The following is a 25,190-nucleotide window of genomic DNA, read 5'->3' as shown; positions in this document are numbered from 1 at the left end:
TGGATTAAAATAGGAACTGTTTTCAGTGTTTCAGTGTTCAGTTTCTGTTTCAGTGTCAAGTCCACAGTAATGACTATGATAAACTGGAAATAACAGCCAACGTGCTTTAGCAAAGATATTCTTCAAACTTCACAGTTTAAACCTCTTCAATCTAACCTCTGGGTATACTGCAGGGGACCAAAAGAAAAACGGACAAACTAATTTGTTAATTTAGAGCTTAAAGCTTAGTTGCACCAATGTGGTTCAATAATGATCTAGGCTCACTTCCTCTTTTCTTGACTGGAAAACATATTCCAAATTGAAGTCCAACAGTATTCCCCCTTGTCATTCAACACTATGGGGACAAGGGGAGTCACGATACCAGAAATACAGTAGTTGATACCAATAACCGGGAAATTCCATGATTCTCGTCACAGTAGAAGTCTAAAAGAAAACAATAAATCCCATGTAGTCCTTTAATAGATCATAATTCCCTCACTTATATATATTTTATATTGCTTACATTTGTACATATCATTATAATGTTATTATTTACCTTTGACCAATATTAATTTTTACTGAATAAAGCCTGAACTCACCATAGTGCAACTCTATGGAACCTTGCTCCACTGCCTGCTAACTGCTAACAGCTAACTTTAACTAGCTCTCCTCCTGCTGATTTCAACACAGATTTGTTGTTCACAATGTAGCATTATCAGGGGAAAAAAGGGTGGGGGTGGTAGACTTTATATTCAATGACACCTGAGTTAACTTGCTGCCTCTGTACCAGATGAAGGGTCAACTTGGGCTTTAACGGTTCAATGTGTTGTTCTGAGCCAGCTTCTGCAAAGAAACAGGGTAGTATTTCACCTTGAAACTGGGTCCATACACTCTAAATTCATCAACCATCTTCTTAATCATCTTAAAAAGCCAATATATGTTATGTTTAATGATATTTTAGTTGTAGTAGTTTGTCATATTTATTGTATTCTAAGTTTTAGAGTATTCTAATGTATTCTTTATATTGTGTTCTGTATTCTAAAGCTAAATATCTCTCTCTTCTCATTTACTGTGTATTTTATACTTATACTTTATACTCAGTCAGACAGACAGACAGACAGACAGACAGACAGACAGGCAGGCAGGCAGACAGTCAGTCAGTGCTATCTGTTGACTGCTAACACTCTCCTCCCGGTGGAGCAGCCTCTTGGCAGCGGTGAAGAAGAGGCGATGCTGCGAGTCGTTTTATCGTTTCTGTCACTTTGGATTAAACCACAACAAACTATGAAAACGTGCAGAGATCATGGATGTGATGTAGACGAGCCCTGAGTCTGCCAGAGTCAGTTGGACTGCTAACTTCAGTAGATATCTCTGCAACACAACACATAGACGTCTCTGACAGAACGTCATCACTGTTACCTCTTCACTCTGTTGATAATGTTAGTTCATTGTTTTATTGGTCCAAGTTTATATTCTGCCATATCTGACACTTTGAAACTTTAAGCGATCCATTTCCAATTCTGATTTTAAAGATTTTTTAAGAGCTGCATCCCTGTTTTTCATTAGTTGCCATGAGTTAAATAGTTAAACCACAGTGACAGGGGCAACGTGTAAAAACAATACTTTTTCATTAGGATTTCATCTCTGCCTGAAACAAACTCAGTTGACACCAAGAGCCCTTAAATCACCCTCTGACGTTGCACAAGAAATTATTAATTTCCTCTAAATCTGCTGTGGGCAATGTATACATTTGTGCCATCACCTTGAGTATACACTTTTCCAGCAGAACTAATTGCTGTCAGCACTTTTCTGTCATCGTTTCATCCTAAACTCATAGACCGACAAACCTTAAAAACATGGACTGCTACATTCCAGGCATTGTAACTCTAGTCCCGACTGTGTCACATTTTACATGTCATGTGACTAAAAAGTGTTTTTTTCCCTTTGCATCTGAAAGCCCCACTGTTTGGTATTTGTCCTATTTCAGACCTGGGACTAAATGCACATGCTTGTTTGGCAGTATAATTAGGTTAAAGTGGATGAGAGTTTAAGAACTTAACATTTGTGAAATCATCAGAATCATCAAAAACTACATCCAGCTAACATTTAACTCTGTTCGTGCTCTTACATTGTTTTTGTAAAGTGTGTTTACACAGTTTGTTTGATCCACTATCTGCTATCTTACATTTAAGTGATATATTCATCTGTGATAAGCTGCACAGTGCCTCTTGACTGCTGCATTTTTGTCATTTTTGGGGAAGAGTAAAGCAAAGGGAGGGACCAATGCAAAGAGGATGAAATCTGACCTTATTAACACCTGTAAAAACCATCAACCACATACAATCCGATCCAAGTCTCTGAGACTAGCTGATCAAAACCTTATAGCGGTTCCACCGACCAGACTGAAAACCAAGGGTGAGCGTTTGTGAGTGTGAGATCCACAGACTCAACTGCAGCACTACAACTAACTTTTACAAGATGGCCTACACCAAACAATGTTTTCTCAACCATTATTGCATCACTTTATAATTCCTCTTTATAATTCTATTTTATGGTGTTTTATTTTAACTTTTTTGTCACAACCTATTTATATTGTGTTTTTTTTAGTATCATCATTTTAGCATTTAGATTTGCACTTCCATATATTTGACTTTTTATCTGTTTTAAATCCAAGAGTTAGTTTTTTTATTGGCATTGTTTATGTATGGACTCCGTGCTGCTTGATATATGTGCTCGTATGTTGGTGGGAGTTTACATGGAGTTCTGAGTTTTATTCTGTAAACCGTATAACCTGGAAAAGCACTTTGTGCTTAAGCATGAAAAGTGCTATACAAATAAAATTATTATTATTATAATTTTATTATCTTCTCTTAAGGTGAAAGGTTGTAATATAAAAGCAAAGGTATGATATAGTAATGAAAACAAGATGATGATATATGTCTCTGAAAAGAGAAAAAACAAATATGTTTTTAGTTTCCAGTCCATTATAGATGAGTCTAAAGTTAAATCAAACCCAGAGTTACTAGCAATATCTGGTTTTCCTCTTAAATGTCAGCATCACATAAACAGTGTTAATACGCAAGTCTTTTCCATGTTATTTGATCCTATATGAAATCCTTTTGATATCTACATAGTTCCCAGATAAGGCTAAGAGTGGCTTGCTTCCATGAGTTGATGGGATTTCTAGGGTGGATTTGTTTTTTGCAGATAACCATTCACAGACGTCATGATAAAGTTCCCATTCACACCTCTGTTTAGTGTCTCTTTCCTCCATATCAGCCAAGCTTGGAGTGCCTGAGCATTTAGAAACTGATGGACGCTTCTTAAACCATTTGATGGAGAGCAGCACTTTACAGTCCGCTACCATTAATATCCACTCTGATAAACATGGAGAGCTGCCACGAGTTGACTCTCTGTGTTTCTATTAATTAGTGCAGACTGATAAATCACATTTTCATCGTCATATGAACACGCACAATAAACACATCACAAAGGACTGCCTGAAACGTGATGAATAAAACAAACTATTAGCCTATTTACAGTTAGAGACCCATATACACCCATTTTTGTGTTTAAAAAATGGTCCAAAATCCCTCAAATACCGCTGTAAGACACCAAGAGGAGGAATACCTTCACAGAAGAAAAACAATCACAGAAATCCATTCTGTGATTTTTTTATCAAAAACCTTTGACATTTGGAGATTTCTGCAACAATTGCATTCAGTGATCGGATGGCGAGTGCTTCTGTTCTGGAAACTACTCAGAAACCCCCTTATTGTCAAAATACCTATGCAAGCCATACATCCTCTGACAGCCCTACGTCTGCAGTTTGTGTTTGTAAAGTTGAGTCTGTGATTATCAAACAGTACAAACATTTTATACAGTGAGGTCAAGTTTTTAAAAATGGTCTCACTACAAAATGGCTAATATAGGGACTAACATCCATAACAACCACTAACATATTAAAAGGGCCCCAGAGCTAAAGACCGTAGTATTTATTATTATCACACTAGCTCCTCCACATGCACATGCACACAGCGAAGTGAGCGGACAGCAGAGAGGGGAAGCTGGGAGGGAGACAGTGATGTGAACCAGGTGAAGTGAAGATAGCTCAAAGATTACTCGAGTTGACGTCGTGCAGTCTCTCCTCTAATAGCAGATTGTGACGAATGAGCTAAAAGAAAAGCTGTCTAACTGTAAGTCTAACTGTTTGGCTTACTTTGCCACGTTTCTTAACATTTTGTAAATTTACCCCCTGGCTGAGACAAAGCATCGCCCCTTCCCTGTGATTCACTGCATCACTTACATTAGAAGAGGACAGGATGAATGACTTTTCATCTTTTCTAAACTTCAGTATTTTGATGTCAGCAATGTGATTTATTTTTATTGACATTTTAAGTTGTTTCCAGGAAGATTGTATTATATTTACATAATGACTTTGCTGTTGTTAACAGTACTGTTGCTGCTCTAGAAACACCATTATGCCTATCAATATTTAAAATATATATTATAAAATTATAATCCTAATCTAATTTAAAGACAACCAGGTTGACATAAGAGATGTATAGCTAATATGCATACTTCAATATTTCTTTATTTATCACAAGTCATATCGTCATCACATTGAACATTTTCCTCATGCCGTGCGTGCCTACTGGTAATGGACGATTGTGATTCTATAATTAACTTTTTTTTCAACTGGTTAGTGCACACTTTATTGATACACACAAACGGGCATAATGACAGGGTATCTCCTGAAGGTCAACATTTCTTGGTCGTTCTTAATTGCAGTCTCCTGAGTATAGAAAACAGATGCTCTAAGTGCCCATTGTTTTTTTGGCAAATTAGGTGGTTAGTAAGTAATGCCAGGCACTAAGGTTTATTTTTTAAACAAGAGGTTTTATGTTTGTGTGTACCTCTGCTGACAAGCATAATGTTGCTCTCCAGACATGCTGGTGCCTCTGCAGCCTGCTGAAGCAGCAGAGGGCATTTTTCCATAGAGAATGCATTAGCCTCAATTCTGAAGAGTACTTGCTTTTCCATCTCCACCTCCTACTACAAGGCAGCCCATACTGGGGCACACAGATGTTAAGTAGACCAGCAATAACATGGTCCCATGAGAGAGGCAGAAGGAAAGGTAGCAGCTGAGGTTCTCAACACAACATCAAGATGAGATGCAGTTCTTTGTTTTTCTCAGTCAGCCTGTTCCAAATCTCGAAAACTATGGCCCATGTCGTACACATTTCGTGTGATTGAGGAACATTGGACTCTGTGAGAATCGTAAACCACGAGAACATCAGCACCAACAGAATCACTTCCACATTGAGTTTGTCTCAGAATAAAAGTCATGAGTGTTGAGCAGTGGCTGAATATGCAGCTGATAGTCTTTAAAACATATTTTTCCCAGGACAGGTTTTATTTCCACTCAAATACTGTTTTTCTCTTGTTAATTAAAATCAACAATAGATAATGAAATATGAGAAAAAATATAATATGATGAAAAGCTAGCTAGAGTAGCAATATGATCTTAAATGTGAAAATAAAATAATATAATTAATTATAATTAAAATCAGATCAAATTGTTATCTCTTATATCCAACAATGTACATGTTTAACTTGCAATGATCTGTTTGCTGTCTTATGTCTTATTTGTCAAAAGGTTGGAACTGATAAGTAATCTTTTGAGTACAGTATGGAGAATAAAGCGTCTGGCAACTTGTATGTATAAATCTGTTACAGGCTTTTAAAGTATTTAACCCCAAAATATTCTCTGAATCTTTTAATGACCAGATGCTTAAATCCATGGACACTTTGTAGCCCCACTGAAGGCAACGATTGAAGATATCTGTTTCCTCTGCTATGTTCTAAGAAGGAGTCTAATTATATTCATCATACCATTTTGTGCTTTGGTCAATTAGTATTTTAATCACATTCGCTTTTTGTTCTCAAACCCAAACCCTAAATCAATCTCTCTTTCTCTCCGTTCTGGTTATAATATAAATAGCCGACCCCGTTAGACCTCAGAGTTACCCCCCCCCCCCCCGCCACCTGACACACTTCAGAGGCAGTGGGAAGGGTTTGTTTGACCTCCACGACATATTATATTCATTTGGACTCATGGCTGGAGGGTGAGAGACCTTAGGAGTACAGGGGTTGTTTTTCTCTCAGCCACCTGTTCAACATTTTATCCAGCAGTGTGTGTGTGTGTGTGTGTGTGTGTGTGTGTGTGTGTGTGTGTGTGTGTGTGTGTGTGTGTGTGTGTGTGTGTGTGTGTGTGTGTGTGTGTGTGTGTGAAAACGAGCAACAAGCAGATGACAGATTATTATTGTGTGATACAGTAGTGTATCCTACAAAGATCAATATTTGGAAAATCACATTTCATGAACTGTTTCGTCAAAACAGTGCTTAATGGGCAATATGGTCAAAAATATTAAATATCGAAAACATAAGGTTGTACAAATATGTAATGGTTCAACTCATGAAACTCAAGCTAGATCAAACCACCAAGCCTGAAGACAACTTAAGGAAGTTAATAACACTGGAAACAAGATGTTGCAATTGTTTCAAGGACATTTTATATTAATTAGAAAATAGTTTTGATGGCCTACTAAGCCCACATTGTCCATGTAAAGTCTGGCTTTTAACAAATAAGTCAGCCTGGGAAATGAGATTTTAACAATTGAACTGTAACAGAATGCCAAGCATATCTCAGGCTATATACAATTGAAATGTAGTTTTAAAGCATCCTCTCCCTGACCAAGGTTACCCATGTCTTATTTACTTTGGGAATGCCAGGAGTTTTTTTGGCAGCGGCAGGTGTTTGTAGGAACAAAGGGAGTCTGATCTCAAACAATAGTAGCTGATGTAGGAATGAAAACACTTGAAACATTTGTGGCCTCCAGTCCTTCTGTTGTCCCATTGCTTACAACCCTGGTATGTTGGGCCATGATGATTTGTAGCAGAGGACTGCTGATTTTTTTGTTGCTCTGCCTGAGTGTAGCAGCAAGTCAAGGCCACGTCCTCCCTGGCATTCCTGTTCATGTCCATGGCACTCATGTGAGGAACAAAAGAGCTTTATGTGCCTTTGTTGCTTAAGCACAGGAATTGCTGGTTTGCTGTATTTCAGCTGTGTCATAGTTGGGCTTCTGACATATTAAGAACTTTATTGTTTAATAGTGCCTTTCTTCATGTCCTCAACTATGGTACATTGACAAGAGGTACATTTAAAATTCCAAGGACTTTGTTTAGATAAGAAGGACACACAGTTCCTAACAGAAAACAACTGAAGTGTGTATGTGTGTCTTCATGCCCTCATGTGTGTGTCAAAATAGTGTTATCGAGTTAGTCCCAGGGGAGTGCTAATTCAGCACTGTGTGTGTCAATATAGTGAGTCAGGTCTACATTTCACTACAGAAGGCAAAAGCAAACACAAAGAGTGCTGCCTTATCTCCCCACCTTGTCTCGCTGTCCAGCTGCCTCTAAAGCTCTTACCAAAGAAAAGCAATATTGTTTTGATTTTGATAAATGGGGGGTGAAGACAAGACAGGTACTGAAGTGCATTTGTGTGTGCATGCAAAAGAAGGGAAACTGTATAGTTCTCAAGCAGCAAGACTAGGGATTAGGGCTGGATCAAAGCACTGTTTCAGGCTCTAAAACTTGGTTTGAAACAGACAGGGGAGACAAAAGAAGAGAGTGGACTGAAGCATGAGGGAGGGAAAGAGGCAGGCGGATAATGATAGGGCTGTTCTGTAACACCTGGAGTGTTAGAAGAATCTTTCACAGTAGCTGATGCAGGCGGCAAGCTCTTCTAAGAACAACTTAATGTCCAGTCAGAGTCCAGATGAAGTGCATGTATCTTCAAACTGTGTCTGTACGAATGGATTTAAGAGCCGAACACTCTGGAGAAATATCCATTTTTGTGATTGTTAGAAAGTAAAATAAATAATTCCACATATCTTCTGATTTTACCACATTCTCCTCATTCTCAGTGCATCTGAAGCTAAGCCTTATGTGTGTTTGTCCTTTTTAGTGCATTAACTGTGGGAACACAGGTTGTGTTTTGAATTCTCAGGGCCATTTGATAGGCGTGCCATCTGGCAATGTACCCATACAACGTGTGGCACAATAATGGATGTGCGTTCACCCTCTCTCTTTCTCTCAAAAAGCAGTGTTTATTTCACTGCAGGTGGGTGGAGAAAAATAGGAAGACATGGTGTAAAATGAATTACATGACACTAAAGCAAATGCAATTCTCCAGTGTTTTCCTTTTTATTGAATTGTAACAAAGAGACATCTGTGCTTCTTATAGGCTCGTAATCGACATGCAATACATAACAATGTTCTTCAAATCAGTCATTAGCGTTATCTGATGTAATCTTGTGTATCGGATTTTTGAGCACTTTGAAAGAAAATATTGATGCTCACATTTTCGGTATTCTGGTCTCTGTGGTAGTTGAGGTTGAATGATTAGCAAGCTCTGTGTATGGCAAAATAAATTAAATTATGAACTCATGGCTTGCATGGAGTGTGTATGCTTCTACAAAGGCCTGTGTCTTATAAAAGTGTAATTTAGTACCTTGACTCAGGGTGAGGTAACACTGGTAATTAATTGTTGGTACTGATTTGACCGAATGGATTGAATTCTTGTTAGTAAGTGTCTCATTATTCAAAATGAGTGAAGTCCATAATGAATCAACAGCACAAAGTGGAGAATGAAAAATCTAGAAAACTACTTTTTGCCATGTTGGTGAATTTGTGTCTAAATTGAAGAGCTTTTCAAATTGGTCTGCAGCTTTATTTTCACAAACAGCTTGAGAAACAAGGCAGATGTGTTTTCCAACAACGAGGAATAATGGAAATGTGTTGATTTCCAAAGCATTTATCCACACATCTGTATGGCTGATGCTGACTTGCATTATTTGCTTGTCAATCGCTGTGTAAAATATATAATAAATATATTCATATGCATATTTGGGTTTGTTTTTTTCTGCAGCCTTCTTTCTTTTGAAAAGTCTCTTTAACACTGTTTTTTGATTCAAGAAGTTGAAAGAGTGCATTTGTGGTCAATTTAGTTATTTTTTACTTCAGTAACGTAAGAATGTATTATTTGTCACGTCTTTAAAATAATCAAACCATTGAGCCTCAGACCTGCTTTTCTCTCGCTTTTTATCAGACACAGATGATGACAGCCGGCCTCTCTCCAGTGGGAGTCAAAGTGTAGCCAAAAATAAAGTGAAATCGGTACGGTGAAGTACTGCCATGCTTGCTCGCAATATAATAATTTAATTTATAGAAAAGGATGATGATTCAGTCCACAGAGGTATTTGTCAGATTGCAAAAACAGGTTTGACTACACAGTTTAATAAGACAGTAGTTGACAGCATTTTTCCTTAATGCAGGTCAAGACATATCCTCATGGCAGTTAGAGCAGTAAATACAGTAACATGAGGACAGATAACATACAGCTTACCGAAATCTTTCAAACACAGCTATCCCTGATACTGGTCCCCATGTCACATATTCTGGAATACTACTATACTATACGGCCTAACTCAGGGCCAAAAGTTGGAGCAGTGACTTCAGGCTTTGAGTCGTACTCGTGAGGAGCCTGCTTTTTCTCTAATCTTCTCTAAATTTACACTATCTTATCTTGTGAAATGGAGATTGTGTGTGAGTGTCTGTATGTTGTAGGTGGGGGCTGTAGCTGACTAACAAATAATGACACAGAAAGAGCTGCTCCACTTGGTGATGTGCCACTTCTATCATTTAGTTTTGCGAGAGATGGATGGAGGGAATGATAGAAAGGGAGGAAGGTTAAAGTCAGTGATCTCTCGCTCCCTGCCATTACGGCACCCTCAATATTTTAGTAGCAGCTAGTGTTATTATGATGTCTGTTAGGTTCAAACATCTTATTACCACTAGCGTTGTTAGGAAGCTTTGGGGAGTTCATTTGTGATTGTTGCAGTGAGACAAACTTAAAATGGAGCTTTTGGTATATCACATAAGGCGTTATAACAAATGATGGTTGGCAATGTGAGACTATGTAGGAGGTATACAATGACACTTAAGTCCACACTACCAGCTCAAATGTATTCCCTATCGCTTTGCCTCAGCCTGATACAGATGGTGCTGCTGGCAGATATTGACTTCATCATTGATGTACATATGGCCTCTTGATTGCCGTTTATGCTGCCGACAAATTATTTGTTGAGTGCCAGCAACCCAATCCATTACTAACATTGACCTTAACAGCTTGGCTGCAGGCCTCCAGATGGGTATTCCTACACTGGGGTGAGGAACTCTGGACATGGACAGGAGTACAGGACTGTCCTCGGTAGGATTCTATGTGTAAGAGATTAGATTCTCTTTAGCTGTTGAATTTAGATTGTATATCAAACATTATGAATTATCAAGATTGAAGATGTTTTAATTTGATATGCTGGCTGTTTGACCTTGGTAAGAATAGGTCATCTCACCCTCTCTTGCATTCCATCTTATCAATGTGCCACACTGTCTTTCAGGAGTGGGGATACATTTGAATGATCAAAAGTAGTTCAAAGTAGAATGCGAAAAGAAGGCTTTGTATTGGAGGAAGGGAAGGCAGTCTCCATTCAGAGTTAACCTTATTTTTGCCAGGAAAGCTCAAGTTAAAATGTAAACTGTGGATCAAACTTCCCTTGACACAGGGGTAATGTGCTATTCTGAACTGGGATGATGCTGGAGTTAATTACCCTCTGCTCACTTACACTTCCTGGCCCCGGAACACTGGCTTGTTTTCAGTTACGTCTCACAAAATGACTTTACAGCTTTAATTTGTGCATCTTCACCAGGTGAGAACCGTTATATGTGATGCTGGGTTTGAGGGCTCAAAGCGGTGGAGCTGAATTGTTCAGTATTTATTTTCTCCTCTGTTTGCAGAACACTGGAATCCTAACACCCCAGATTCAACATTTTGACTGTGAAGTTTCTTTATGCCATCATCTCTTTTATTTAATAAATAAATCCTTAATAATTGACATTACATTATGTTCTATAACATAGGTCTTCAACAGGGGGTCCGTGACCCCCAAGGGGTCCACGGAGGTACTGCAGGGGGGTCGCAAAATTGTTTGTAGATAAAGCAATAAATAATTTATTTATCACAATTGTTTTCCACATTCCCTCCTCCGCTGTACTTCGCTAAGGGCGGCGACACACACCTACAGTCAGTGACACAGTGGAGGAAAGGAGAGGGGTGAAAATATATTACATTGGGACCCACACGCAGAATTCAAGTTTAAACAAAGGTCAAGCTTTATTTAAACAAAGCCAAACAAAACAAAGGTACAAAGAAACAACTGAGAGTGTAGCTAATAAATACAAACAGTAAAAAGTAAACTGAAAACACAAACCAGGGAAAACACGAGGAAGCACGAGAAAGCACACCAGGTAACAGCGGTGACGAACAGACAAGGACCAATACAACAAAATACACACAGACACTAATCAAGGGAACAAGACACAGCTGGAGGGAAAAGGCAAAGACACAAGGGCAGGGTGAATGGACACAGGAGGATCAAATCAAGGGACAAACAAGGCCAGGGAACTAAGGGCGTAGCTGGACGGGGAAAGCCGTGCAGGAGGTCGGGCAGACCGACGAGATGGGCGAAAGCTACACCAGATGCTGGCGAGACCAGGGTAGAGGCCGGCGAAGTGGGTGAGACCAGGCTGGAGGCCGGGCTGGAGGCGGGCGGAGCCGCTCAGGAGGCCGGCGGAGGTTCTCAGGCAACAATTAAACCTGAAGTTTGACAAAAAACATCCTTAGGTATTATTTATGTAGAGTTTAACAGTCAAAAACTCAGTGGGTTTGAAAGACAGGAGGGTGTAATGAAAAGGTGATTTTGGCTGCATTATGGATAGTGAAGTAAGCAGTGTTTTAGGAAGATGGTTCATACTAGGGACTAAAAGTCAGGACATCTCGGCGTTCTGTTTCTCATTAGTGCCCTAACTTAATTGGAGGGCAATACTAGATACTTTGCGCAACCAGGTTTTGTATTGTATGTGTATTAACACATACAATACAAAACCTGGTTGCACAAAGTATCTTTAAAAGGGTTCCAGTGATCTATTATTGCCCTCCAATTAAGTTAGGGCACTAATGAGAAACAGAACTCTAAAACAACAGCAGTGCCACCACTCTGGACACATGTTAACACCAGGCAGTGTCACCATGGAAAGAGGTCTGAGGCTTGTTAAGGTACAGTACATATCTGGCGACACACATTGTTTAGGGGAAGTATAAACATCTCCTCCTACCTGCGTGCACTGATGACACACACAGAGTCAACAGACAGCAAGATAACTTCTTTACCCCTAACCAAGCTTCCATTTTTAGCCAACCTACAGTCTGACTTTCAGTCTGCCTTTGATCACTGCCATGGCAGAAACTCTTTTGATGACTTATGGATAGGCATCCATACACAGGCAAAAACAACTCTCTGGGTTACTCACACACTCATACACATATTGTTTTGTTGGTCATGTGGGGTAGGCTGATATGTGATCAGTAATTGGCCAGTTTAGTTTGAGAGCATAGTGGTGTTTTTTACAGATTCAAGGTGTTTGTCTCCATATCTCCCCTCTACTGTTCCATGCACTGTATTCTTTGACTTTCTGTTGATTAAGTTTCAGCGTCTGAAGGTTCTGGTCTTTGTCTACTCAGCTATGGTGGCATCACTGCTCATGCTAATACAAGTCTTCCTATTATTCATTCCATACAATAAACAACATTTTCTTGCTGTTGACAGAAAGTATCTGTAGCTAATAATCCTGCAATAATAATTGTCTTTGGCTAGTTGGGGGCAGCGGAAACAAATTGTGAAACCTACATTTACATACCACGTAATTTAATATGGCAAACTTGTCAGCAAACAGGTGGAGTAACATTATTCATTAGGCGGTTTTGTCCACCCAATGAAATTCCAATATTCTTCATTTAGCTCTGTTTTTCGTCTCTACCCACTCCTGAGGGAAATATCTTGCTTTTTAGCTACTGCATGCTCAACTATGTTCAACAACTAGTCTTTAACTGTGTCTGTCCGCAGTTTGGTGCCGAGCAGGTCGTGTACAGCGTTATCTCTGAAAACAGCTGCATGCCGATGCATTGAGAGTGAACCAAAACAGTAAAGCTGTGAGCCGGACAGCAAAACAACCAGTTGAAACTCACTATAAAGCCCCATAAAGCCGAGCGGAGCTGCAGATTCATCACTACTGGAGACACTGCGCCCTGCCAACGGAGCCCAGCGCCCTGCCTGAAATTCATACCTGTCAACCCTCCTGTTTTTCGCGGGATTATCCCGTATTTTTACTTCCATCGCGTTTTTCTCCCATTTAAATATTTTCCTGTAATTATCCCATATTTTTAACCTTTCAAAAATAAATAAAAATAGGCGTATTAAAAAAAGTGTAAAGTGGCCTCCGGTCGAGCAGATGGCAGTATTATGTTTAACATGAGCTGAAAAACGTTATCCGCCAGTAAACACACAGAAGAAGAAAACAGGAACAATAACACAGAAGAAGACGAAAACATATGATGAGAGTCACAGTGAACAGGAGATAGATGGAGACGCAGTTGTACCTGTCAAACAAGTTAAAACTTTATGTAAGTACCTGAACAAATGGGAGGAGACCTTCCCTTATTTAATAAAAAGCAGAGTCAGTCTTGCTTTTTGTAAAGTGTGCCATTGCCAGATGTTAGCATCGCACACGGCGGAATGAGCAATGTTCACCAGCATGAACAATCGTCCAAGCACAAGTACGAGGCACAGAACATACACTGTCAATGACTTCATGTGTGACAAGAACTGTGTCGGAGGCAAACCAAGTGACCAAAGCTGAGGGAAAGATGTCGATGCTTTGCGCTAAAAAATAATGTGGCCTTCAGCTTCTGCGTTGATTTCAGTCGCAGTGTAGCGGACATGTTCCCCGACCCTGACATCGCAAGGAAGTCCTCGTCGGGGGGAACAAAAGCCACACAACTCATCAATCATCAAATTGATGATAATAACTCATCAAATAAAATACATAAATCTTATAAACATGTCTGTACAAGTAATACATACTTTAAATAAACATGTATTTCCTGAATGTATATACCCGTCCCTTATGTGTTTACGTTTACATTGGTGGCTGAGAGCTGTTAAAGTATGGGTGGAGTCCGGCAAAAAATTTCCCTTAATTTGAAATTCCAATGTTGACAGGTATGCTGAAATTCAATGTGTCTTTTTCTCGAATTAAAAAAAAATATATATTTTTATTCACAACTCACTTTTCACATTGACAGGTGCTCTTTTATTAAATAAACTAAACGCTGATGCTATTGATCTAATTTATGTGCACGTTTCAGTTTGTACTGTCTACTTTGCGCATTCACATTCTCTCCTTCGCTCCGTTTTGCGAAGGGCGGGGCTTCGCAGCTGACACACACACCTACACGTGCGCACACACCCACAGAGCGGAAGCAAGGAGAGGGGAGAACTAAATAGTTCCCTTTTTGTGTGTGTATGATGCACTGTAGCAGACTGGAACAAATGTATTTACTTGTAAAGCATTTGGCCATTCGGTTCATATTGTTATGAAATAATCTGGGTTTAATAAAGTTGTAGGCATGTCAGATACATGTTATCAATTCTTTACTCACTACAGTACAATGGCCTTTGATCAAGTCAGCTAAACAACACTGGTGTTTTGGAGTCATTTTTTAAATTACACCTAAAGTCTTTTGCTTTTGAAAATGTATTTTCTATCCAGTTGTCACTATTTTCCTGCATAATCCTGGGGGGTTTAGACAAACGTCTTTATCTTGCCTTAGAGGTGATATAAGTTGTTATTTCATCTCTTTTTGGCTAATTCTTCGTGTGCAATCACGTGACAAAACTGTGTAACGTATGCGTGCGACACCATGTTGGATGATATACAAATAAAAAATGGCGTCTAAAGCGAACAACTACAACAATACAACTCCAACTTCTTCAAAGTATTTTGACTCTCTGGAGTCCTCTGCAAAGGCAAGTTTCAGAAAAAAAGTCCAAATTTGCGGCCTTGATCCGTACACGCTAAAGCTGTCTGATTATATTGAGGATTTAGATACATTGCTAATTGAATATCCTGATATTGTGAACTATCTTGTGCTACAAACGTCGTGGGCAATCAACGCACAAATTAAGCCATACAAGAGCTTAGATGCTTATAATTTATTTGTTTCTGGCTGGGTTGGTAGTCTTCTTACCAAACCACTGAAAGATAACAGGTTGCTCGTCCATGCCCGTGTAAATCACTCTCAAAGATCTCGAGATACACCGCTCAAGCCGTGGTTTGTGAGTGAGAAAAGCGGCGATGTTATCCTCGCTAACATAAACGTAAACATAGCTTTAGCATGAACTCTTACCAGATATAAAGTGGACGCCACACACACGGGTGAATTGTGCTTTTGCTTCTGTTAAATCCTTACGAGTTATGTTGCTAAACCACAGTTTACGGCGTTCAGTAGACAGTAATTCATCCCTCTTTTGTGGATTGTTGTTTTTGATGATTGTAGGAAATCTAAAGAACCGTTTCTCTGGGTCACGAGTAGCCTTATTACCACAATTATACACTGCGCACACGATTGGCATTTTCTTTCAATCTTAGACGTTTAAAAAAGAAAGAAAATTACGAAGCGTTGCAGCAACTCACACGTGAACGGCCGCCGTCTTGGTTGTATATACCATCCAAAATGGCTGAATTCCGGGTTGGGAAATAAGCATGACGTCACATGCACACGATCAACTATTTACTAGTTATAATATTTGATCATAGAAATGCATAATATATTTGTATGCTGTGGTGACCCACTTGGGACACAGACATTCATTGAACATTATGAGAGGAGACACGTCTCCTTTAAGACAGGTAACCCAGGAGCTTTCTGGGAAAGGTTAAGGGTTAATGGAAGTGAGCAACCGGGGGTTGTTATTGTTTTACCTGTCGTGACTGTTGTGGGTGGAGGCTTGACTACTGCCGCTGTATCGCTGTTCATGTTGGGAAGTAAACGTTCGACTTGACAACTTGTCTATCGTCTCCTCATTACTATGCACGCCCACAATGCACACTTTTTTAACATTAACACTACTTCTCCTTTCTATTTTCTGCAAGCCACTGCAGCTGTCCCCTTTGTATGAGTGTGACAAGAAAGTAGGGAAACCAAGTTTTTTAATTCCACTTTAGTTCTTTGCACTCAGACGTTTTCAGGCAAACACATTCTCATTATTTTCCATCCAGCTTGAAGTCACTGAGACAGTTTGTTTACTTCTCCATAACTGCTGTTATATGTTCAAAGATGATACATTTAGCTGACTTTTTGAGATGAATTCCCATGTGACTTGTGTCATGCATTACCAGAGGAAACATGCAGCTTCTTTTACAGTCTTGTTCACTAAACCATCACCAGTGTTGCACATTGTATACGTCGTTGCTTTAATGTTAAAGCAGCTTTGTGCAGGATTTTTATTTATAGATGTCCTCTGTTATATAAACAGCACAACTAGTCAAAACTGACATTTCTTATTATATCATATGGAAGGGAAGAATATAGTACAATTTGACTAAAATCGTGCAGAATAAGGATATGCTCACTTTCATGGAAAGGATAACAGATTTCAAATAGCACAATTGATGAATGTGTGATAATCACTGATTACTGGATGGACCAACACACTTATTTTGTGAGAGAAAATAGATGTTTGTATTCTTGCATCAACAAAACATTTAACACATTCAATAATGAGATGGTAGGGAAATTGGCACAGTTTATAAAATATTAGTTAAGATTGATAGAGAAAAAATGCTTTTTATTTCAAGCATTATAATCTGTTATTTGTGGTTTGTTTAAATATTTAGCTTGATTGAAAACATTTGACAATATCAACTTAAAATTAAAATTGATACTTTGGTTGTTGTATTCTTACTAAAGATTTGATATGAAGTCAGCAGTGGAAGTCTGGAAAGATGAGCCTCTTCAGTCATCAGCTTGTGCCTTTTCTGGCCTCATCACTATGGAATGACCAGAATCTGAGCCGCTTCTTGTTTTGCCTGTTTAGCTAAAAGCTCAAAGAGAAAGAGTTGGAGCGTGAAGACTTTAGTGTCACTCCACTCCTGCTCTGACCTCCGTCCATCCATCTTCTCTCTACCCCTTTCCTCCCTCCTCCCACGTTGCACATGACTGGGCTGTGCCGCCATAGCAACTACTCCACCTCAGTGCTTCCTCACTTTTGTGGACAGGAGCAACTATTTCCTGGCACTACACACGGAAGGCTTAGCCTGACTCGCTGAGCTCGGCCTCATCCAGCTTAATCGGAGGCATGCTTGAAATGTGGTATCATGACATTTGGAGGGACTTCATCGTGGCGTGGAGGGTAGCTTTTTTCACTTTGTTCACACCCATCCATTTCTATACATTTATACTTGGAAGGATTTGCCCAGTCCAAACGCAGTCTCTTTCATGGGGTTAAACACAATCTCAGACTATTTTCACACCCTTTGACTGTAACACAGCTGGGAACGTTTGGAGTTTGTGCACAAGCATTCCATAACACTATCTGCTCAGATTCGGCAGATCAGGCTCCCGAGCAGCAGCAGAACAAAAGCTCCCACTGTTGCTGCACACCTGTGACTGAATCAAGAGGTCAGGATTGTTGCTCTCTTCTCTTCTTGCAGTATATTTGTGATAATATTAACAGTCTATTGCCTTTTTTGTTGCAGTTTGGGGTACAGAAAGTTTGACTGCCTTGTATGGAGAGATCATTAATATACCATGCAATGATGGAGCTCCAGCACCAGAAGATCTGATGTTCGTCAAGTGGAAATACGTAAGTAGATACTGACTCTCAGTGCTGTCTACAAAGTGTTTGAGGTTTACTGAATGCACAATTTCCCAAGACATTCAATGACATACAACAGGGGTCAGGAACCTTTTTGGCTGGGAGAGCCATAAAAGCCAAATATTTTTAAATGTATTTCCTTGAGAGCCATATATTTAATAAAATTGAGTTTTAAGTATATCACGTCTCCGAGTACTAAAAGCGGTATCAGTGTTTCCCCTACCATTGTCTGTGCTGCCTGTGGGAGACTCTGATGCAGAAGGAAACTTTGGTCACTACGTGTTTCCAAACACTGACAAACCATCTCCACCGCTGTGTTCCCGACTGTGCATGAACTGCTCAGCAATCTGTTTGCAGTTGACGTGGAAACAGCACATGTGAACATCCAAATGGAGCTGATTGACCTCCAGTGTAACGCCACACTCAAGACAAAGTATGACTCTGTGGGCGCTGCACAGTTTCCAAGCTTCACCCCTGAAACGATGCCTTTATTTTGGCCCTCTCTGTGATTGAGTTTGAGACCCCTGGACTGAGTTTCTCCTCAGCTGTTTCGCGAAGGCAATACCCCCCCCCACACATACACGTGCGCACACAGTTACAGTCAGAGACAGAGTGGAGGAAAGGAGAGGGGAGAACTAAAACTAAATCCGCTGCTAAATGTTTTATTTTAAAATGACACAGTATAATTATTTATTACTTGTTAAACATGTTAAAAAATGTCAGCTCAGAAATTGTCTGCGAGCCATATCGCGTCATCGAAAGAGCCATATATGGCTCGCGAGCCATAGGTTCCCAACTCCTGGCATAGAAGAAGATAAAAAAGAGGCACGAGGCCCAATGTCCCATCAATGCTTACGCTCACATTTCCTAAAGACTAAAGACCTTTCTGCACATTTGCAAATGAAAGATAAAGCACTTTTAAACGTGTTGTTTTCTCGTATGAAAAGTGCTAATATACACAAAAATATAACCACCCAATATGTACGATAAATACACCTGTGTCATTTTTACAGATTTAGTCAGAATCATCGGCCAAAATCAAATCAAATAAAAGATGGATACCACTGAAGCAAACTAAATAAATATAAGAATTCAGAAAACTCAAAAAATATCATGGAAATATATACATAAGATAAACAAATAAAAGCATAATGGAAGAATAAAAACAGAGTAGGCACATCTGTCATAAATAATAAATGTCTTTGTGTACCTAGAAATAGTAAATAAATTAAATGTATTATTAAATAGCAGGGTCACCCATTGTCACAAATACCAACAGTATACTATATATAATTACACACAGGCAACCTGGACTACAACATACTGTAGCTCCCGTATCAAATTCATCATTGATGTACAGAACCAAGAGAAGAGCCAAAAGACTTGTTTCTTCTCTCCCGGTAAACTTTGTTTTAAATGTCTGTCCTTTCTTCTGTGGGAAGATTAAAGTGTTGCACAATGTTTGTGAATGTTGTGAATGTTTGCACAGGTTTGTTGAATGACAAATTTAATACTGTGTCCTAGATTGTAAAATGTTTGTACATCTCTGTTTAAGTAAACTATCATTTGAACTGTGATGTACAGATTACCAAACCTTTCTGTCATCTCTTTCCATTTAGGAAAAAGATGATGGCACTCCTGGCGACCTGTTGATCAAACAAGGCCGCAACGAGCAGGCCACAGTTCAGGCCACAGACGATTATGCCCAGCGGGTTAGCATCGATGACCAGTTAAACCTGCTCATCACCCAGGCCTCGCTGAAAGACCAAAAGACCTTCACCTGCATGGTGGTGTCCAGCAGCAACCTCATGGAGTACCCCGTCTCTGTCGCTGTTTACAGTATGCTCAATATTGACACAAAACACCAAAACAACTTTATACCTACAACTTCATTGTTGAATTAATCTGAAATAAGATTTCATTCTAAGCACTTTTGTCTGCAATGTTTCCACACTATTAATCAACATCAATATATAATCTTTCTACTTAGTGACAGTGTAATAACATCTGCATTTTTATATGGAATATAAATACCGGTATATATTTTTATTATTCCTATTCCTTTTTTTCTCTTGAAACAAATGGACAAATTAGCAGAAAAATCCCAGTCAACATGAACCTTGTTGCGTAAATGTACTGGCAATTTTACGTGTTGGTCCCATCTCTGTGACTTGAAGGTTCCGTGCATTTTAAGGCTGTGACTCACTAAGGCGACATAAAAGTACTAGTCCCCTTCTTTTTTCAACTTTCATTCATACTTCATAATTCATGACTTTCAGCCTAAAAAAGGCAGGAATGAAATGGTAGTCTTGTCATTTCATGTGTCCAATGTCTGATTAAAACCACAAAAAGACACTAATAATAGACAAAAAGCTACAACTTAAACCATGACTGAAGCCAGGAATGTTGCATATTCCATATCTGAAAAGGTCTATAAGAACCACCATGAAACATTTGTAAAACGATATTAGCATCTTTTCTACAACTGAGTGCTAGAATGGAGATAATTTGCTACAAATATTCTTGTTTACATATTAAGTCCTTTTCAAATAAATCAATTAATGCAGACTGATCTGTTTTTATGTTTTGTGAATATTGTCATAACAAGTGATTTTGGTGAAATTTCCAGGAAGACATTATTGACATATTATTGATATTATCAAAACATTATTGACAGTATATGAAGAAAAGAAGGACATCTAAACAACTTAATGCAAATTCTCCCCAAATCACACCTTTGTGATTTCAAACCCTGATTGCCTCCCTTTGTGTTTGCAGAGAAACCGTCTTCAGTTGAGATTATGGACACGACTGCTGTGTTGCTGAAGGACAAACCGACAACGGTAAGATTCTCTACAGCTTTTACATTTTAGTGCTCCGTACAGTGGAAGTGTGAAGCTCCAATCACCAGATGAATTCTACACACGTAAATGTCTGTGTAGATTGAAGTATCTTTTTCATGAACTGCGTTACCTGTAGTGCAGGGGTTCTCAACGGGAGCGTTTATTTTATAGGCTCTGCTATGTTGTTAAATCTGAGATTTGAAAAAAAGAGTGAGGCAAAGTCCTTGTACGTGTAAATTTACTTGCCAATAAACCAAATTCTGCATTGATTCTAACCAGTGTTCAGGTAATTTGTGTGTTGTTTTTAGACTTTTATTTTGCTGAGCGATAAAGTGCTGCTTAAAAAACAGCCGCCACTGCTCGAAAGCATGAATGTTTTTCCAAGGATACACCATGAACGCTGTGTTATTGACGTGGTTACAGATTTACAAGAGGGTTGTTCCGCTGATGGGCTTGGCGCGTGCCCTTTCACAGAGCATTTGGACATATTTATAAGTTTACACATATTTTATTTTATAACAAGAATTACAATAAATAATAACAATAATTAGAACATTAGAACAATTAGAAATGTTTTTCTAAGCGCCTCAGACTTTGTTGGCTGCTCGTTTATCGTTGAAACACTTAAGAGTACAAATTGTTTCACTTTTATGAGGCTGCTATGTTTAATAGAAATTACAGTTTGAATGTCTGACCCATTTCTGATTGGCTGCAGTCTGTGACACAGATGAATCTCAAACTTCTTACCGTTGCATTTGTTTAACACTCCTGAAAAAAATGGCTTTGATTTCTCCCTGGGTACATGGCGTATTAGGGCAATTGAAGGTAAAAACAACAACAACTAAAATATTTGAATAATATAATATTTATTATTATTTGGAAATGTTATTATGTAACTTAAATCTCAGAGAATATAAGTTTTTATAATAACATAATATAGCAGTCTAATGATAAGAAAAATGGATGGTATTATCCCACAGTCCAAGCAGCCTGAGGCGTTAGAGGAAGTCGAGAAGATTCAGCTGCAGTCAAAGTAATGCTGTGGTGAAAGATGACGGTATCAAAATGTCTCTTGTATAAATAATACAAAATACTTTTGTTGGAGAACACTGACATGCAAAACAACGACAAATGTCAGAATATGACAGCATGTTCACAAATGTGTCTCTAAGCTGTAAGAACAATGCGTACGTTTCAAAATCTTACTTATAGTCATAGTTAAAGTCCTACAAACACATTCACATTCATTAATATTTTTGTAAGTGGCAACACACTGCTTATTAAGCATTTATAATCAGTATATAACCATTTAATACAGTGTTTTTAATGCATACTACATCATACTGTGTTATAAACCATTTATTAAAAGTCCATATGCTGCATGTGAATGCTAAATTAAGGGGGTTTAAAGTAAAGTGTTTAATTTATTCAATTATTAAAAACAAACCCCTGAATCAATAAATATATCCATAAGTTTACTGAAAGGATTCTGACATGAAGAATTATTATAAATTCCTCCTGGACCTACAGTATGTTAAAAGCTCTTCGTATTACTGTGGACTGTCGGATGATGGATGGTTGCTGGAAGATTTATTTTTATCTGACTCAGACTGCACATTTAGACTTCTTTCCTCCTGTGGTTCAAAAGCATTGCATTCTCCAGCCATTCCCATTACATCAGACCATACAGTATTGTTTTGCAATGTTTTCTACACAATTCTTCTTCTCGGGTTGAAATTGCCTCTGATATAACATTACTACTGTCATCCACATTAAAAACACAAGATATTTTATTGATATATTCTTGTGTGAAAAGTGTTTCATAAGAATCTATTCAGCTTCAGGGCTGAAGCAAACGGTATTATATTATTGACTTAATAAATATCAAACTTGTCACTTCCATACTGAAAGTAGATACTGATGAAACCAGATGAACTAAATGTAACTGTTAAATCCTCCGCCATCCTCTTCTTAGCATTTTCAATTAAATGAGTGTGTAGACTCTGTTTTATTGTCTGTTATTCTATTGTTTTGATCACTTTTCTGTTTTGTTCAGGTGGGAACATGTGTTGCGGCAGATGCAAACCCCGCAGCTATGATCACATGGAAAAAGAATGGAAACCCTTTGGTAGCCGATGGGAAAGGTAACGCATCGTATGCTGTTTGCTGACACATCCAGAAACTATCCAACAGTCACACAACAAGGTGCTGTCAGGCGTAGATCCCCCTTTTGTACAGTGACATGAGAGTAAAAATTTAATCACAGTGTATAGTAGTTACCCAAGACAATAGCATTAACAATATTTAATGATGTCATTCACTCTTGTTTACTTGGTTGTCATCTACCTGTTGATCTCTTTCTCTGCAGCCGTTCTGATCACTCCCAGCATAAAGCTGGATCCAGCCACAGGCCTATCCACCACCTCCTCCACCCTCCAGTATGCAGCTTCCAAGGAGGACGCTGTCGCAGTCTTTGCTTGCATGTCCACACATAAGCTGACCAATCAGGAGACTGACCTGAAACCCTTTCCCATTCACTGTAAGTGGAATACAGCACCGCTATCAGGCTCCGTCCTGTGTTTGTTCTCTCTGCACATACTGCAGGACTGAGTGGTCTATTAAACTTTTATAGAAATGTAATATATATTGACAGTTGGATAGTTTCATAAAGACAATTGCAGTCTATGAACATTTGCATGTTAGTGAGAAAGACAATGAAGACAGTAGCTCACTCACTGTCAACTCCCAACCAGCTGAATGTCTTAAATGTAAAATGCATCAGACAGACTTCCCCATACATTTTTCACACACACCATATATTATGATACTAGATATGAATAATGCTTCTCAAGCTTCTTTCTGAGAAATGTAGTTAAATTGAATGAACTGAATGAAATCCGCTCAATACTGGAATGATTGCCTGACAACAGCAGCTCCCCTGATTCAGATGTTGGAACTGCTGCGAGCGGTGACATCTCACTTTAAATGCTGCAAACTGCTTTGATAGCCAACTCTAGCAGTCATTATATAGAGAGGGGAGATAGATAGTCTGATATATTTAATGCATTTACAGTATGAAATTGCACTAAAACATTTTTAGATGTAATGTAAGGGGTATTCAAGCTCTGAATTAGGGCACTCTTCGAAGACACCTCCAATGTAGCCACATAATCAAAAATATGCTTGATCATAGGTAATGACAACAACTAAACAGTACATATTGTCTTATGCTACAAGACACATGGCCTCAGATGTTACAAGGATGCTGCAAGACATCTAGCTATAAAGACTGCATATACTATAGATCAGGGGTCGAGAACCTTTTTGGCTGGGAGAGCCATAAAAGCCAAATATTTTTAAATGTATTTCCTTGAGAGCCATATATTTAATAAAATCAGAGTACTAAAAGCAGTATCAGTGTTTCCCCTACCATTGTCTGTGCTGCCTGTGGGAGACTCGGATGCAGCAAGGAAACTTTGGTCACTACGTGTTTCCAAACACTGACAAACCATCTCCACCGCTGTGTTCCCGACTGTGCATGAACTGCTCAGCAATCCGTTTGCAGTTGACGTGGAAACAGCACATGTGAACATCCAAATGGAGCTGATTGACCTCCAGTGTAACGCCACACTCAAGACAAAGTATGACTCTGTGGGCGCTGCACAGTTTCCAAGCTTCACCCCTGAAACGATGCCTTTATTTTGGCCCTCTCTGTGATTGAGTTTGAGACCCCTGGACTGAGTTTCTCCTCAGCTGTTTCACGAAGGGCAGGGCTCCGCCCCCCCCCCCCACACACACAAGTGCGCACACAGTTACAGTCAGAGACAGAGTGGAGGAAAGGAGAGGGGAGAACTAAAACAAATTCCGTTGCTAAATGTTTTACTTTAAAATGACACAGTATAATTATTTATTACTTGTTAAACATGTTGAAAAATGTCAGCTCAGAAATTGTCTGCGAGCCATATCGCGTCATCGAAAGAGCCATATATGGCTCGCGAGCCATAGGTTCCCGACCCCTGCTATAGACAAATATGTATAAATTGCTGTGTACATGACAGTCTAGCTCATTTTGTAATTTGATGTGTACTTTATATAATAATTGCATTAAAGACTACAGTCAGTGCACTCGTGTTGTTCCTGGTCACATCCCTAAACTTAGAAGAGCAGATAGAGTGGTACGCTTGTATCGATAAAAGAGTGATGGTTTTCGAAAGCTTTGGTGGTAGCATGTTCATGGGGGAATTTCCAATCTGTAAACCAGGCAACTTGTTCCCAGTTTATTCCTGTGTGAGTACGGTGGTCTACACTGCTCATCAGAAGACAGATGAAGTCACCTTTTGAAATGTGATGAAAGATTATTTGAGTGTTTCGTGTATCTGTACTGCCTGATGGTTGAATTGATCCAGTTTGAAGGTGATTTCTTTGTCAATGGAAGTTGTCTGTGAAGCTTTGACACACATGCTTCCTTTCTTTT

At 39.0% G+C, this 25,190-nt stretch overlaps 1 protein-coding gene across 3 annotated transcripts in view; it reads left to right on the top strand.

Annotated features, from left to right (window-relative positions):
* Window positions 1-25,190, top strand: part of alcama (activated leukocyte cell adhesion molecule a) — a 56,112-nt gene that overhangs the window by 13,125 nt on the left and 17,797 nt on the right. For all 3 annotated transcript variants that reach the window (XR_003833429.1, XM_029448350.1, XM_029448351.1), the window contains exons 2-6: window positions 17,755-17,861; window positions 19,493-19,712; window positions 20,652-20,716; window positions 22,773-22,860; window positions 23,085-23,255. Coding sequence is in view for 2 of the 3 variants with exons in the window: in XM_029448350.1 (XP_029304210.1) it covers window positions 17,755-17,861; window positions 19,493-19,712; window positions 20,652-20,716; window positions 22,773-22,860; window positions 23,085-23,255 (651 nt within the window). In the remaining variant the exon portion in view is untranslated. The remainder of the gene's footprint in view (window positions 1-17,754; window positions 17,862-19,492; window positions 19,713-20,651; window positions 20,717-22,772; window positions 22,861-23,084; window positions 23,256-25,190) is intronic.

The sequence above is a fragment of the Cottoperca gobio genome, chromosome 14 (assembly GCF_900634415.1).
Source record: "Cottoperca gobio chromosome 14, fCotGob3.1, whole genome shotgun sequence".
Classification (NCBI taxonomy): domain Eukaryota; kingdom Metazoa; phylum Chordata; class Actinopteri; order Perciformes; family Bovichtidae; genus Cottoperca; species Cottoperca gobio.
This window is presented reverse-complemented; position numbering and strand designations above follow the sequence as displayed.